Source organism: Nipponia nippon, unplaced genomic scaffold, assembly GCF_047370975.1.
Source record: "Nipponia nippon isolate SJK-2023a ecotype South Korea unplaced genomic scaffold, ASM4737097v1 scaffold_3, whole genome shotgun sequence".
In the NCBI taxonomy this organism is placed as follows: Eukaryota; Metazoa; Chordata; class Aves; order Pelecaniformes; family Threskiornithidae; genus Nipponia; species Nipponia nippon.
The window spans coordinates 111,350,776-111,364,567 of NW_028262347.1; the positions used below are offsets into that span (position 1 = coordinate 111,350,776).

Here is a 13,792-nt window from a genome sequence, read left to right on the forward strand (position 1 = left end):
ACAGCCATGACTGGCACTCGAGCCTGTTTGCTGAGGGCAGGGGGCACACGGGGCTGTCAGCTCGTGGCTGCCTCTGACCCCGCACAGGACACCATAAATCTCCCGATTCAAGGCAGCTTGGGCTGTGCTGGACACCGCTGAACATGGTGTGCGGTGTGCAGGGTAACGCACAGCCCGACCCTGCACCCGCCGCAGGTAAGGCAGGGGTGGCCGCTGGTGAGCAAGAGCAGCATCTGGGAAAGAGATAGTGCCTAAATCCCTTTAAGTTTTCATATGTAAAAAAGTGAGGATTGTCTTAATTTAGAGCATCAGGAATATCTAGTGCTGCCTGCTCTGGTTTTGCCTGGTTTTCCTCAGGTGGCCCAGAGAGGTGGATATGGGGAGCCGCCTCATCCGTGCTGTGGCACATCAGCTGTTTGCATGGTTTGACACAGAGGGCTTTTCTCCCGAGCGTGTGCTGGACTGACAAGCTGGATGCTGGAGCATGTTCTGCCCATGGAAACCCTCTCCTGCTTCAGCCGAACACCTTCAGTACCCATCCTGCCCGTTCCTGTGGTGCTCCTTACGCCTTCCAGTTAAACACAGGCTTGGCCCAAGACTTCTTTCTACATGTAGGAAAACCCCTCAGAAACATCCTTCTGGCCTTTTGCACCAAGAAAAAGGGAAGGGAAAGGCACAAGGGGCTTATTTTGTGGGAAATTTTGGCCAGAACAAGGCAGTTGCCCTCCCTGTGCTCTGCTAGCCCTGACCATACCGATGCAGGGGCTGTTTTTCTCTGTGAGCCCTGTGGGGCCAGCCCAGGGATGGGGCAGTGCCCAGGCTCCCCTGCCCGCCTGTGGCATCCCCCCGGGAATGCTGATGCTGGGCACGACCAGGTGAGACCCCTGGCACCCCTGGGAGGTCCATCCCCAGAGGTGACTGCAGGCAGTGTTCCTGCGGGGTGAAACGCTGATGTGCGGTGGGGAGAGGTGTGGGGGCACGTGTGTCCGGGGTTGCTGGGTGTCTGAGCAAGGGGCAAACCGTGCGAGCTGGTTGTCAGCGTGTGTGAGAGAGAGAAACGTCCTGGGATTGCAGCTGGCGTGTGCCTACGTGTGCGAAGTGGAGGGGTGTGTGTTTGGGGTAGGGGCGAGCATGTGGGTTTGTGTTGGGGTCGTGTAGCGTGTGTGTACAGGGCTGCGTGTGCGTAGGGGGGCTGTGCGTGTGAGGGGTGCGAGCGGGAAAGGGGGCTGCGTGGGAAAGGCTGTATGCGTGTGCAAGCTGCGCGTGCACGAAAGGGTCTGCGCGGAGGGCCTGCACGGGCGCGCGTGAGGGCTGCGTGCGTGCGTGCATGTGTGTGTGCAGGGGGGCTGCACAGGCGTGTGCGGGGCTGTGTGCGTGTGCGGGCGGGCTGTGCACACGCGTGTGTGCGGCGGTGCGGCCCGCCGCTCTGTCACTCAGAGGCCGGCTGACAGGAGCTGCCTCTCCAGCGGCGGCAGATAGCGCTGATTGCTGATTCGAGGAAACAAAATAGCAATTGTAATTATGGGCTCTGATAAGATAAAGGAGGGCGCGGGGAGCGCGGGGACCGGCAGCGGGGCACGGCCGGCAAATTAGCAGCTGTCACTCAGCTTCGAGCAGGCGGCGCCGGCCCCGGCCCCGGCCAGGTACCGGCCCCGGGGGCCGCCCGCCGCAGCCCCGCCGCAGCCCCCGCCCCGGTGCGCAACAGGTGGCGGGGCCGGGAGCGCCGGGGCTCGCCGGAACAATGCAGCCCTCGGCGGCTCTGCCCGGGCTGCGGGGCTGAGCCCCGTCCCGCCGCCGCCCGGCCCCATGGCCCCGCACCGCCGGCCCTGAGGGCGCCCGCCCCACCAGGTAAGCGCCGGCGGGGATGCTCGGGGGGGACCCCCGCTGCCCGCTCCCCGCTCCCCACCCCGGCTGCGGTATTTGCTCAGCCTCGCTCCCTCTCGAAACTCCGAGCCGCCCACCTCTCACCCCCCCGGTAATCCTTTTAATGTCTGGCACATCCCGGGAGGGCTCACCCGCCCGGTCCCAATCCACAACGCGCCCGCGGAGCGGCGAGACACCCCCCCCCCCCCCTTCCCTCCCTTCCTTCCAGCCCTTAAACCCCGTTTTACAGATGGCGAAACTGAGGCACGGGGCGGGGAGGGCGTCCCGCCAGCGGCCGGCCGCCGCGCCCGGCCCTTAGTGCCAGCCCCGGGCCCGGCGACACCTGGCCCGCCGCCCCCTCCGCCTCGGCAGGTACCGCCGGGCTGGGAGGGGAGCGGGGCCGGCGGCCCGGCCGGGCTTCCCCCTGCAGCGGAGGCGGCCGCCCCCCCTCCCCGGCCGCGCCCGCCCCCGCCGTCGGGGCTGCGGGCCGGCCTCGCCGCCTCCCGGGGCGGCAGCGGGGCCGCGGAGCGGAGCGGGGCGGGGGGCACCCCGCGGCGGGGGGCCGCCGGCCGTGCGCCCCGGGGGCTGGGCGGGCTGGCGGGCGGGCGGGCCGGCCAGCGGGGGCCTTTCCCCACTGTAGCCGCTTGTGCCCTCCTTTCCTCGGGGCGAGGACGCGCCGGCAGGGCGAGAGGACGCGAGGAGCCGAGGCAGCGCCGCGCCGCGCCCCCCCGGGCGCTCCCCGCCGCCGCCGGGCCCCGGGCTCCCGGCCCCGCACCGGCGCCGCGATGGACCCCTGCTCCTCGCTCTTCAGCTACGTGTGAGTACCGGCAGCCCCGGCCCTCCCGCCCCGGGCCCGCAGCCCCCCCGGTTCACACCTCTCTCCTGCTTTCTCTCTTCCCCCCTCCCAGGTTAATGCACTTGTTCGTCCTCTGCCTGCAAGCCCAGGTAAGTGCCCGCTCGGCCGCCCGGCTTTGTTCGCCCCTCGGGGATGGCGGGGTGCCCCGCAGCCGCCGCCGAGCGCCCCGGGCTCGGGAGGCAGGGAGGGAGGGAGGGAGGAGGACCAGCCTAAAAACCCAGGAGACAAAAGTCGCCCGGCTGTAAAAAGCCGAGACCGAGGGGGGAGCCCCCCGGGCTGCAACATAAGGTGCGGAGGGCTCGGGCTGCGAGGCAGGGAGTACCCGGGGTTGCAAGGAATTGTGCTGGGTTATTTTTAAGTAGCTTTAGGTCCCGTCCCCCCACCTCTAAATGGCACTGTGGATACCCCCGTTCCTCTTGTCCGTCGTCCGTCCCCCCCCCCTTACACCGCTTCATCCAAAAAGTCAAGCAGAATTAAAAAGGGGAAAAGAAACCCCACCAAAACCTTACTAAAAAGCGCAGGTTTTCATTCAGCTTTCAATTGTCAGACTTCAGCATCGCTGGTTTGTATCGCCAGAGACAGAAGTGTCATGAATAGATTAAACAGCCCGGGCAGGGCTTGTGCAACACCCGCATACCAGCAGGCACGCGTCGCTGGGAGCGGTGAGCCCTCCAACCGGGGTGAAGCCCCCCTTCCCCCTGAGATCACAGGTGCAGAAGCTTTGTTTAAAATGCCCTTTAAGCTACTTTTTTTTAAAACTTTATTTTCCTGGAAGCTTGGAAAAAAAAAAAAATCGAGTTTCCAGTTGAAAAGCGAAGGGAACGAAGCGCTGGGAGTGTGCAGTTGTATAAAAACGTAGCTGTAATATTTTGGAGTATGAGATGGAGACCAAATAGCAGCATGGCTAATGACCTCTCCTCCACATGGTACCCTCATCAGAGCCGGGGAGAGAATCCCGCTGCATTATCCAAAACCCGTCTATAGGAAACACACATGCACAGGCAGAAGCGGAGGGAGAGAGATGACATTGTCAAGGGGAGATATCTCTATAAAGCCAGCTTTGGGAGAGCAGCGGCTTTTGCTTTTATTGGGTTTTTCTGTTGTTGTTTAAGACAGGAGGAAATCTTCCCATTTGACGTGGGGGTGGCGGGGGGTAGTCCCAGCCTTCTGATGTTGAAAGGAGCTATCTCCTAACATTTGCTCAGAATACATCTTTATAAATGTCAGGGAGCAGCGAAACTTTCCAGACTTAAAAGAGGGATTTGAGACGAGGGGAGAAAAAAAGACTTCTGTGCAAGCTCCGAGCCAGGGCTGAGGGGGGAGCAGGTTTGGCCGCTCATGAAAATCATTTAAAGCCCAGGAGCAGCGGTGTCGGGTCTGGAGGGGACGGGCTGAGCTGGGGCTCCGGGGCTAGCGGGTTTGGTGTGACAGGGCTGGGGATGACCCCGCTGCCGGCACCAAACAGCTGGCTGCGGGTGAGGGATGTGTTTGCATGGGTAGCGCGTTAGTACCTTGCGGTTTTATGCCACTAAATACGCAGGCTGGGGCACGGTTTTCTTATAATTCTCATACCTCATAGCTCTACCTTCTCTGGGGACTTTGTATTTAGAGAGCTCAATAAGTGGGGCGTTTGGGAGCAAATAAAGAGCCTGGGACCCAGAGGAAAGGCAGCTGTTGAAACCGATGGGGCAGCGGCTGGGGTACGTGTCCAGGGCAGCCGGAGCAGTACTCTGCTCCTGCAGAGGCGAGAGGTGTGGGACGAATGCGTCAGCCCCTTGGGGGGGCAACCCAGTGCCATCCTGCGTGACCCCCCTGGACCCCATCCAGTGCCCAGACACAATGCACATCTCGGGTCCTCCAGTGCCAGCCGGGACCCGCCGAGTCCCGGGGAGGCCTCCGGGGTCACCGAGCCCTGTCGTGCTCCCGAGTCACCTGCACCTCTCCGCTTAGGGCACGTCTGGAGCGGGCATGGCTCTGTAAAGGGCTCTGGTCGCTGTGTCCTGGAGCTTAATGCTCCTTCTCCCGGGGAGGCTTTGCTGGCGCAGGAGGTACCACCGCGGTCCTGGCTCCGCGCCTCCTCGTAAAGCCCGGCTGGAGGCCGGTGATCTCGGCTCAGCCCATTTGCCCCTCTGAGGAGTAGAGATTATAATGGTGTGTCGTATATTTTTTAATTTCCTAAAGGTAACTGTTCAGTCCCCACCTAATTTTACACAGCATGTGAGGGAGCAGAGCCTGGTGACGGATCAGCTCAGCCGGCGGCTCGTCCGTACCTACCAGCTGTACAGCCGGACCAGCGGGAAACATGTGCAGATCTTGGACAACAAGAAAATCAATGCGATGGCAGAGGATGGGGATGTGCACGGTAAGGACGTGCGATGGGGGCGGGCGGAGGGGGGAAGCCGGGGAGGTGTTCGCAGCCCAGCGTGGCGATTGATGATTTCCGTCCTGTTTGTTAGCCAGAAATCATTAAAATCGTTCGGCTTGCGGGGGCTTGTAAAGGGAGAACATAGGGGTCAGCGATCAGCGGCTGTGTGATTCAAGGTGAGGGCAGGTTTCCCCGTGCCGAGGGAGGGGATCGGTGCTTGCAGGATGGGCTATGCTCCTTTCTTTTTCGTTCTCGGTTTGCACCTGACTCGGAGGGCTCGGGTCTGTGGTGCGCTGAGCAGCGCCGGTCATTTCAGCCCAGCTCTTTGCAGGGCTGGGTGTCTCTGAGCCTTCCTTATGGAAAAGAAATAGAAAGTTGAAAAAGAAAAGAGGGGGGAGGGGAAAGGGGTAACTGCTGCTCTAGAAACCTTCCCTAAACTAGAACTGTCCAAAGTGGCATTTTCCTGATGTACCCCCCATCCCTCCCTTCTCAAAACAAATCCCGAGCAGAGGGTCAGCGAGGCAGCTGGCAAAGATGCTGCGGCGTCTCCAGAGACAAAGCAGGGGGGACTCTGCAAGCGCGAGAGCCTGCGCTACGCTGCGGCCCCTCTGCCATTGCCCTGGCCCCCCCCCCCCAAACCCTCCCCCCCCCCCCCCCCCCCCCCCCCCAGGGCAGGGGGACCGATCCCTTCGCTGGAGACATCCAAATACTTTGATCGCGTGCGCTAATGACACGTTGGGACGGTCAAACGCTGTGCAGGGGTCAGCGGGGCCAGTGAGCCCGGCACTGCCGCGGGGCCGGCTGCGGGAGGCCTGATCCTGCACCCGGATCGGGGAAGTGCCTGTATTCCTCTGTGTTGTACGTAGGAATCGCAACAGTTTTTCTTTGGTATTAGCTGTAATTTCCCTTTCTTGCTTGGGGAGATTAGTAGAAACACTTTTCTTCCTTCCCCTTCTGTTTTGGTTTGGTTTGGTTTGGTTTTTTTTTTCCTTCTTCCTTTTGCTTTGGCTGAAAATTTCACGCTGGACGTTAGCAGTGCAAGCGCAGTGCAGATTCCATCTATATGGTATCCCATACATCCAGCATTAATCTTCCAAATGAATTATTCCCACCCTAGAGCAGCTCTGGCTTGAAATGGCATTAGCTAATATCCCAAGCAAAAAATCCCATCTTGCTTTAGTCCTATAATGCCTGGATTTTAAAAGGCAGTTAGTGCATATTTAAATAGCGACTAGGTTTAAATAAGGCCAGAAGTAAGGGACTGCTGGTGGCTTGAAAAACTCTATTAAAATGTAATAAAAAAAGGTTAAGCATTTGAAGAGCTAAGGAGAAAAATGAAGACTGATCTAAACCAGAAAGAGAACAAGCAGTTTTTCAGATGTAAAGTTTTAAAAGAGTTGCAAGTCTGTAAATGTTAAAATAGAGGTTCAGGATTGTTCTATATGAATCTCTAGGGAGGCCCCCATGTCTGGAAGAACTATTAAAACGCTTCTTACTTTCACCTTTTTTAACATTTCCTGAATACTTTCTCCTCTTCGCAGTCCAGTTGGGGGATCAAGTGTGTCTCGCTGCATTTTTTCAGCATTTACGTAGCCACTTTCCCTTCAAAGTTTGAGCATGAAACATAATTTTACTGGGATAAATCTGTCACTTAAGTGAAAGAATAGAGTTGAAAACGTCAAGCTCCCCCCATCAAAAAAGGAAAAAAAAGGACTCCCCCCAAATGTTATTTAGAAATCCACTTTTAAAGCAAAGAGCCCCCCTCCCTGAGCCCTTCCTTCTGCTTTTTTTATCTCATTTTTGGGGGTGGGCGTGTAAAAGGGGGTTGATTTATTTTTGCAGATGACCCCTTTCCTCACGCTGACGTTTTTACAGCCGACTTAACATCGAGTCCAGCGTTTTCAGTTATCTGTCTTAATTGTCAATATTTGATTGACTTTTTTTAATTCTAAGGGAAGGCGGGCGGCCGGTGCAGCCTGGCTCATCTCTCCCAGTCCGTGCCTGCCACCGAGCAAACCGCCGGCGGCTGCAGCCTGGACTAAACCCCGCAAGCGGCTGGGGACGCCGGCGCAGCTCCCTGCTGACTTGCCCGTTTAGTGTGCCCGAGGTTTTCTGCTGGTTGGGGTAGGGGTTTGTGGGGTTCGTGGGTTGCCTGCATGGGTCTAGGGGTGCAGGTCCCTGGGGACAGGTTGTCCTTGTCCTCCGCTGCCGGCGGCTGGTGGGGCTGGAGCAGCGTGCTGGCTGGGCTCGTGCAGGGCGGCAGACCCGGCTGGCGGCTGTAAATCACAGCCGCCCTTTGGAAAAAAAAAAAAAAAAAAGCCAAAAGGGAAGCGATGTGCATCTTTAAAGTGGGGTTTTGTGCTCGCTGGGGCCGAGGCCTCCCCCGCTCCCTCCCTCCGTCCCTCCCTCCGTGCTCTTTCTGTCTCTCGGAGAGAAAAATCAATTCTCCTCAAACCTTTTACTGCCTCCGAGATCAATTCCCCCCCCCCTTTCCCCAATATAGATAAATAGGGGGTCACTGTCTCAGCGCTTCGTTTGCAGAGTGCCACGGCTCCCATGGCTGGTTTTGGGGATGCTGGGTGCGTGTCAGGCTCTGGGTGTTGGATCTGGGGTGGCACAGCCTGGAGTTGGCTCTTCCCAAATTTCTTGGCTCTGAGTCCAGCCTGTGCCCGGGTGGGGGGCTGCGGGCACGGGGTAGTTTGGGGACGAGAGATGCTGCAGGGTGACGTTGACAGGAGGGAGTGCAGGAAGGGGGTGCCTGCATGTGCATTGAACCTGGCTTGCCCAGCAGCACCAAATCAGTTGGCCCCAGACAATTTTGGAATGCTTTTTCCATTGCTCAACTCAGCTGCTGCCAGCGCTGCCCGCGCACTGTCCCTACCCTTGGTGCCAATGACCTCAGCAGTGCCCGTGATGCAGGATTAAGGCATCACAGAGAGAGAGAAGCAGCAGTTTGCTCCTAGCCCAGAGTGTGATTTAGGCTCGCTTTAGCTTGTGCGTAGGCCCACAGCCACCTCCTGCCATTCAAAGCATCCTCCTGCAAAGCTACCCGCTCCAGGGCCACATCGCTGCCCTCGCTGGCAGCTGAGCATCCTGGGGTAGAGATGTGCAAGCCAGGGTGGACCACAGTCGTAACGAACCCAGCAGCCCTTGTGCAGAGATCAGAGAGGAGAAATAAGGCATGCATGAGCTTATTCCCATGATAAGACCGTAGACATGGAAGCTCTGTGGGCCGCACTCTAATCACCTTGCTAAATTGTGCTTATGGCACTAGGGGCTGATGCTGGGCAAGAGGTGATAGTGGCAAGATGGGACAGTACCAGCTGGCTTTTCAGTACCATGGGGAAATCTTTGGTGCTTGGCACAGTTGCAGCCCTTTTGAGGTGCAAACAGGTAGCCACCATCCCTGTCAGGGCTTGCCCCGGGGAGGGCAGCTGGCTCTGGGGACAGCAGCTGCAGAGCTGGGGAGAAGGATGTCCTGTCCCCATCCTCCCCCTTCCCTGGGGATGGATGGGCTTTGGAGCTCAGGTTCCCAGGGCGAAGGCAGGGAGGGAAGGTGACAGGTCTATTTATAGGTGGCCCATCGACCCGGCGATTTGCATAGCTCCTTCGGAAGTCGATCAATGCCTCCATTAAAAAACTGAGACCAAATCAATACGCCCTCTCGACTCGTGCAAAGGTGAAAGGCATTAAAAGGATGGCCGTACCCTTCATGCCTCCCCTGCCAGCTGCAAAGTCACTGTTCCTCCTGCAGCCCTTGCCCAGCAGAGAGAGCGAGCGGTGTCCCCTGGGCTGGGGACAGCTGGCGGCATGTCCTGCACTTCCAGAGGGTGCCTGCCTCCTTCCTGCCTGCAGGCTCGCCCAGACCTGCCTCAGTTTGCAGGGCAGCTGGCTTGTTCTCCACTGGCCAGTGTGTGCCCTGCTCGTTGCCCTGCCTCCCTTCTGGGACACCTCTGTGGCACCTGAACCACTGAACCCCATGGAGCCAGGCAAGGCAGAGCTACTCCCCCTCCAGCACGGCTCAGGGTGGCAAAGGGACGTGACCAAGGTCATGCAGGGACACAGTGGCAGGGTAGAGGGGCCGAGGCTGGCTCTTAACCTCATGTCCTGATTTTAGAGCTCTCTCTTGCCCAGTGACCAGAAAGCATGTGCCTGCAGTGCCCAGTGTCAGGACACATTGCTGGGGTCTCCATTCCTGTGCCTGCCCCATCCCGGAGCCCCTCTGACCTCCCTCTCTCTTTCCTCTTGCTGCTCTCCTCAGCCAAGCTCATCGTGGAGACGGACACCTTCGGGAGCCGCGTGCGCATCAAGGGGGCGGCCACAGGTTTCTACATCTGCATGAACAAGAAGGGGAAGCTGATCGGCAAGGTAGGGCGCTGGGCTCAAGGGCACAGGCAAGCCAGGGAAGTGCTGTGGGCACTGAGCAGGGCTTGCCAGGAGAGGAGCTCTTACCTGATACAGAGCCCATCCATGGGGTGAGATGGGGGTCCCGGGGGCTCAGCCGGGGCACCCCTTTGGAGGGCAGGGGGATGAACCATCCTGCAGCCTGGGCGGCAAGAGGGAAGCAGGGGAGCAAGGGAGGCGGGCGGGTGCCGTGTGGGGCGCATTCCTTGTATCTCCCCGAACAAATAGGCGGATTGCCGGGCTATTCTCCCTGATTACATGGTACAAGTGCCAGGAATGTTAAGATGCTCCGTGGGGCTGGCCCCAAGGCCGGGCCCTGCCGTGCACCGCTTAGTCACGCTCCCTCTGAGCCTCGACGCTCCCTCCCCGGGGGCGGAGGGGGCTGGATGTGCAAAATCCCACTGGGACAGCGATTGTCTGGGAGGATTTTCAGTAGCAGCTCCTTCCCTGGGGCTCCCCATGCGGGTCTTCTCCCTGGTCATAATAAGGAGGAGCTCAGCCCCCAGCTGCCTCCGTGCTCTCTGCCATCTGCATCTGTGGACATCATCCCCACGGACCCCACGTCGCCTCTTTGGCCCCTTGATGCCTCTCCTACATTAAGCACCCAAGGGGGAATAGGATAGGTGGGTGGATTGCCACTGGGATGGAAAGTTTGCTTATGGTCATGCTGGCAGGGGAATCCAGCCCTGGCATGGATGGGGGCAGGATGGGAGCAGGCAAAAATCTCACTGTGGGTGCAGTGGAAGTGAAGGCTGGGATGAGCCATGTTGGGGCTTGCAGCTCGGTGCTGGCATCGCACTGGGGATGCAAGCTGTAATGAGCAGCATCTGCCTGTGCTACAATGCCTGCTTCCCCCAGCTTTTCTAGTGAAAAGCAGATTTTGGGGCAATTCAGACCTGTAGCAGAAGAGTTGGGAAAAGTGAGCCCTTGGCTGCCCACAAGCATCGCAACCCTGCTGCTGCCTCAGGCGGTCCAGCTTGGGGTAGCGAGAAGAAGCCTCTGACCGAGCGCCCATTGCTTAAATCCCCTTTCTGTGCCTTTCTCAGAGCAACGGCAAAGGCAAGGACTGCGTCTTCACGGAGATCGTCCTGGAGAACAACTACACGGCGCTGCAGAACGCCAAGTACGAGGGCTGGTACATGGCCTTCACCCGAAAAGGCCGCCCGCGCAAGGGCTCCAAGACCCGGCAGCACCAACGGGAGGTACATTTCATGAAGAGGCTTCCCAAGGGCCACCAGACCACTGAGCCCCACAGACGCTTTGAGTTCCTCAACTACCCCTTCAATCGGAGAAGTAAAAGGACTAGAAACTCCAGCTCCAGGGTGAACCCTTGATTTGCCTTCCTCTGCCTGCAAGTCTCCTGGAGGACTCTCCTCTGAGCTTGGTGGACTATATGTAGAGACTTTCCCATATGGATATTAAACAAAAAAAAAAAAAGGGAGGAGGGAGGATAAGAAATACTTGCTCTAGTTGTTGATAATTTGGGGGGGTTGGTTTGGTTTTTACAAAAAAAAAAAAAGAGAAAAAAAGAAGAGAGGCTCTATTTTTGTACTCCAACTTTAAAAGAAATGAAATGTTCGAAGACTGGTGAAGGGGGAAGAGCCCTTCGCTTAGAAATGTTCTAGTCTGTTTTCGGGGTCGCGTTTTATTTTGTAATTTTTTTTTTGTAGCTCTAGGGGGAAAGGAGAAAAAAAAAATCACCCTTTAAAACAAACAAACAAACAAGCAAAAGAAAAAAAAGGAAATCCAAATCTGGGAGCGATGTGCTACTTACATGGACTGAATTAATGCTTACCGGAGAAGATGGAGAGGTCAGAAAACAATTAAGAGGAAGGGATTTATTTCAGAGGTGGTTGGAGGCCTCCCGGGTGGGTTTTGCAGCCTGGGTGATGTGCGGGCACTGCCCGTGGGGGCTGGCTGCGATGCCCGGGGTGAGGACCGCTGGATGCTTTCCTTCCTCGGATGCGCCTACTTCTTCGGCTGAGCGAGGGGTTGCTGAAGCCGCTTGCATCCTTCTGAAAACGCTGCTGGCTTCCCAACTCCCAACTTATTTTTTTTTTTCTCAGGAGGGGACAGGGGTGATGGATGCCCCAGAGAAAGTCCTGAACTGACTTGGTACCTCTTACCCACGAGAGCATCTTTGGCATTTGTTTTGTTTTAAACTACTAAGATGAGGCAGTGAGCGACGGCTGCCGTGGAGCGGGCTGGTAACTGTTTCTTTTTTTTTTTTTTTTCTCCATGTGGAAAATGTGAACTTCTCACCAAAAATTGATATTTTTTTTCTGTTTATATTTTTTTATCAGATGGAAATTTTCATCTGTAAAATTAAAAAAAGTTTACAAATTACTGTGGAGCCATTTCAGGCTGGTCTTGTCGTAATATTCAGTTTGTGGTTGGCACTTCCATTGTCGACCTTTTCTTCCAGGTTTGCTCTTTGAGAAATACCACTGTCCTTGTCCTCCTAGGAAAGGATAGGTTTTCTTTCAAAATTTCTGTGTTGACAGAAGCCCAATTTTCTATTTAGGAAAAAAAAAAACCTGAAGGAAACATTGAATCTCTTGAGTGAACATCCCCAGCCAGCCCCGCTCTGCACATGCTGCCCTGGGACTGCGACTCTCTCCAAAGGGTTAAAGCAATTATTCTTCACGGGGAGGGCAAACAAAGACACTGGATAGGAGCCAGAACCAGGGGTGACTTTTCATCCAATCTTTTTTGATTGGGTTTTTTCTGTTTCCTTGAGGATTTTTGTTCTGTTTTGGTTGTGTACAAATTGAATATGAAATGATTGAAATATTTATTTAATATGTGCATTAAAAATTTGTATTAGTCTAACTGAGCCTGATGCTTTCCAGGGAGGGGCTGGGACTGAAGAGGCAGGTTGGAGAGAGGTGAAGGAGGAGGGCAAGGTGCAGGATGGGGCTGAGGCCGCTGCTTGGCGGGAGCCCTTTCTCGAGGGAGCAGATGTGGGAGGAGGATGCCCCGAGATCTTAGACCCAGATGAGTCTTGTGGAAATCATGGATTTCCCTGCAGCATATGCCATTTTTAATGGGCAGATGCCACCTCCTTGCCCTGTCAGGACAGGCCCACTGGAGGCTGGATGAGGGCATAGTGCAGCAGAGCCTTGACCACCCGTTTTAAGGATGAGGCTTTCCAAGAGAGAAAGCCGATATCTGCTCCCCTCTGGTCTAGATGAGCTTGGTGTCTGTGCAAAATGAGTTGTTGGATCCCCACCTCCCTGGTGGATACTCAGGCCTGCCAAGGTGCTGGGTCTTGCTCAGAGGGGCTGGTGGGGGACTCGGATATGGAGCGGTGTCAGATATGGAAGGATGAAAGAATAAAATTGTTAAATATGTCTTTTTAAAAAATAATAATTGCAGGAATGGAGCAACCTCATAAGGTGAGAGTCTTGCCAGTGCCAGCCCTGCTGGTGCTGCCATCGTCAGGGGGTGCCTGCAGCATCGCTTAGTGCTCAGGGTGTTGCTTGTCTGCAGGGTGTGAGGACGAGCCATCCCTGGCTGATGCCACAGGCTGACCTGAGCTGTCAGTATACATAATTTCAAGGAGGGAAGCCTGGGGACGGAGCGCTCAGCCATGCTCTATGTCTGAGCATCACTGCGGCATCACAGAGGTCGTGGGTGATGCTTGGGCCATAGGACAGCGCTGCAAAAGGCGAATGGTGTTTGCCTGGCTGTCCCAGGAGGGACCCAAGGACTGCAGAAGCCTGGAGCCGACAGCACTGGGGCAAGCCCATGTTGTAGTGTCCAGACTACAGGAACTAAAAGTGAATGGCTCCTGGCCTTTCCTCAGGCAGAGATAGTGTTTGATAGTCCTTAATGGGTGCTTTTCTTTCATTAATTTGTCTAATTGCTTTTCCTAATGGCTTTGTGAACCTGGGTGAATTGGTGCTGTGTTACTGCTCGAGGTAAGGCTAGCAGAGAGGTAGGACTGGCTCCATGCAGGTCAGCAGACATCCCCTCCCTTTTTATCTGTCCCCCAGGGACAGCGATGGCAGGGAAGGGTGTGGTGTGGGCGCTCAGCCTCCAGTAAGGCTGTTCCCCCATCCCTGCCACCCCAGGGTGCAGCTGAGGGCTGGAGCAGGGGGGCACCCAGCACCCTGGGGGTCTGAGCTGGGGAATGGCGCCCCTGCGTCCTTGCACAGCTCTGTACCACACACCAGCCCCAACTCCTGCCATCTGCTCTGCTGCAGCCTGCCTTTGCTAAAGGCACCCAGGCCTGGCTCCTGGGAAGGGAGCCCCTGCTTTCTCACCTCACTTGGTCTGTGGTTAATTAGCCCCTTTCATTA

General features: G+C 56.7%; 1 protein-coding gene across 1 annotated transcript; it reads left to right on the forward strand.

Annotated features, from left to right (window-relative positions):
- The first annotated feature begins 756 nt into the window (after positions 1-756).
- FGF8 (fibroblast growth factor 8) lies at positions 757-11,834 on the forward strand. Its single transcript, XM_087765790.1, has 6 exons — positions 757-875; positions 2,534-2,680; positions 2,772-2,808; positions 4,901-5,081; positions 9,346-9,452; positions 10,535-11,834. Exons 1-6 carry the CDS (start codon positions 757-759, stop codon positions 10,820-10,822), a joined length of 879 nt encoding a protein of 292 aa, XP_087621916.1. The 3' UTR covers positions 10,823-11,834.
- Positions 11,835-13,792: the final 1,958 nt, after the last annotated feature.

Excerpts from the sequence above, each read along its gene's own strand:
- FGF8 (XM_087765790.1), top strand. The coding sequence starts at position 757 with ATGCAGGGGCTGTTTTTCTCTGTGAGCCCTGTGGGGCCAGCCCAGGGA. Across the intron at positions 876-2,533 it reads CTGATGCTGGGCACGACCAG|GACGCGCCGGCAGGGCGAGA; the intron begins GTGAGACCCCTG and ends CCTCGGGGCGAG. Across the intron at positions 5,082-9,345 it reads AGAGGATGGGGATGTGCACG|CCAAGCTCATCGTGGAGACG; the intron begins GTAAGGACGTGC and ends TGCTCTCCTCAG.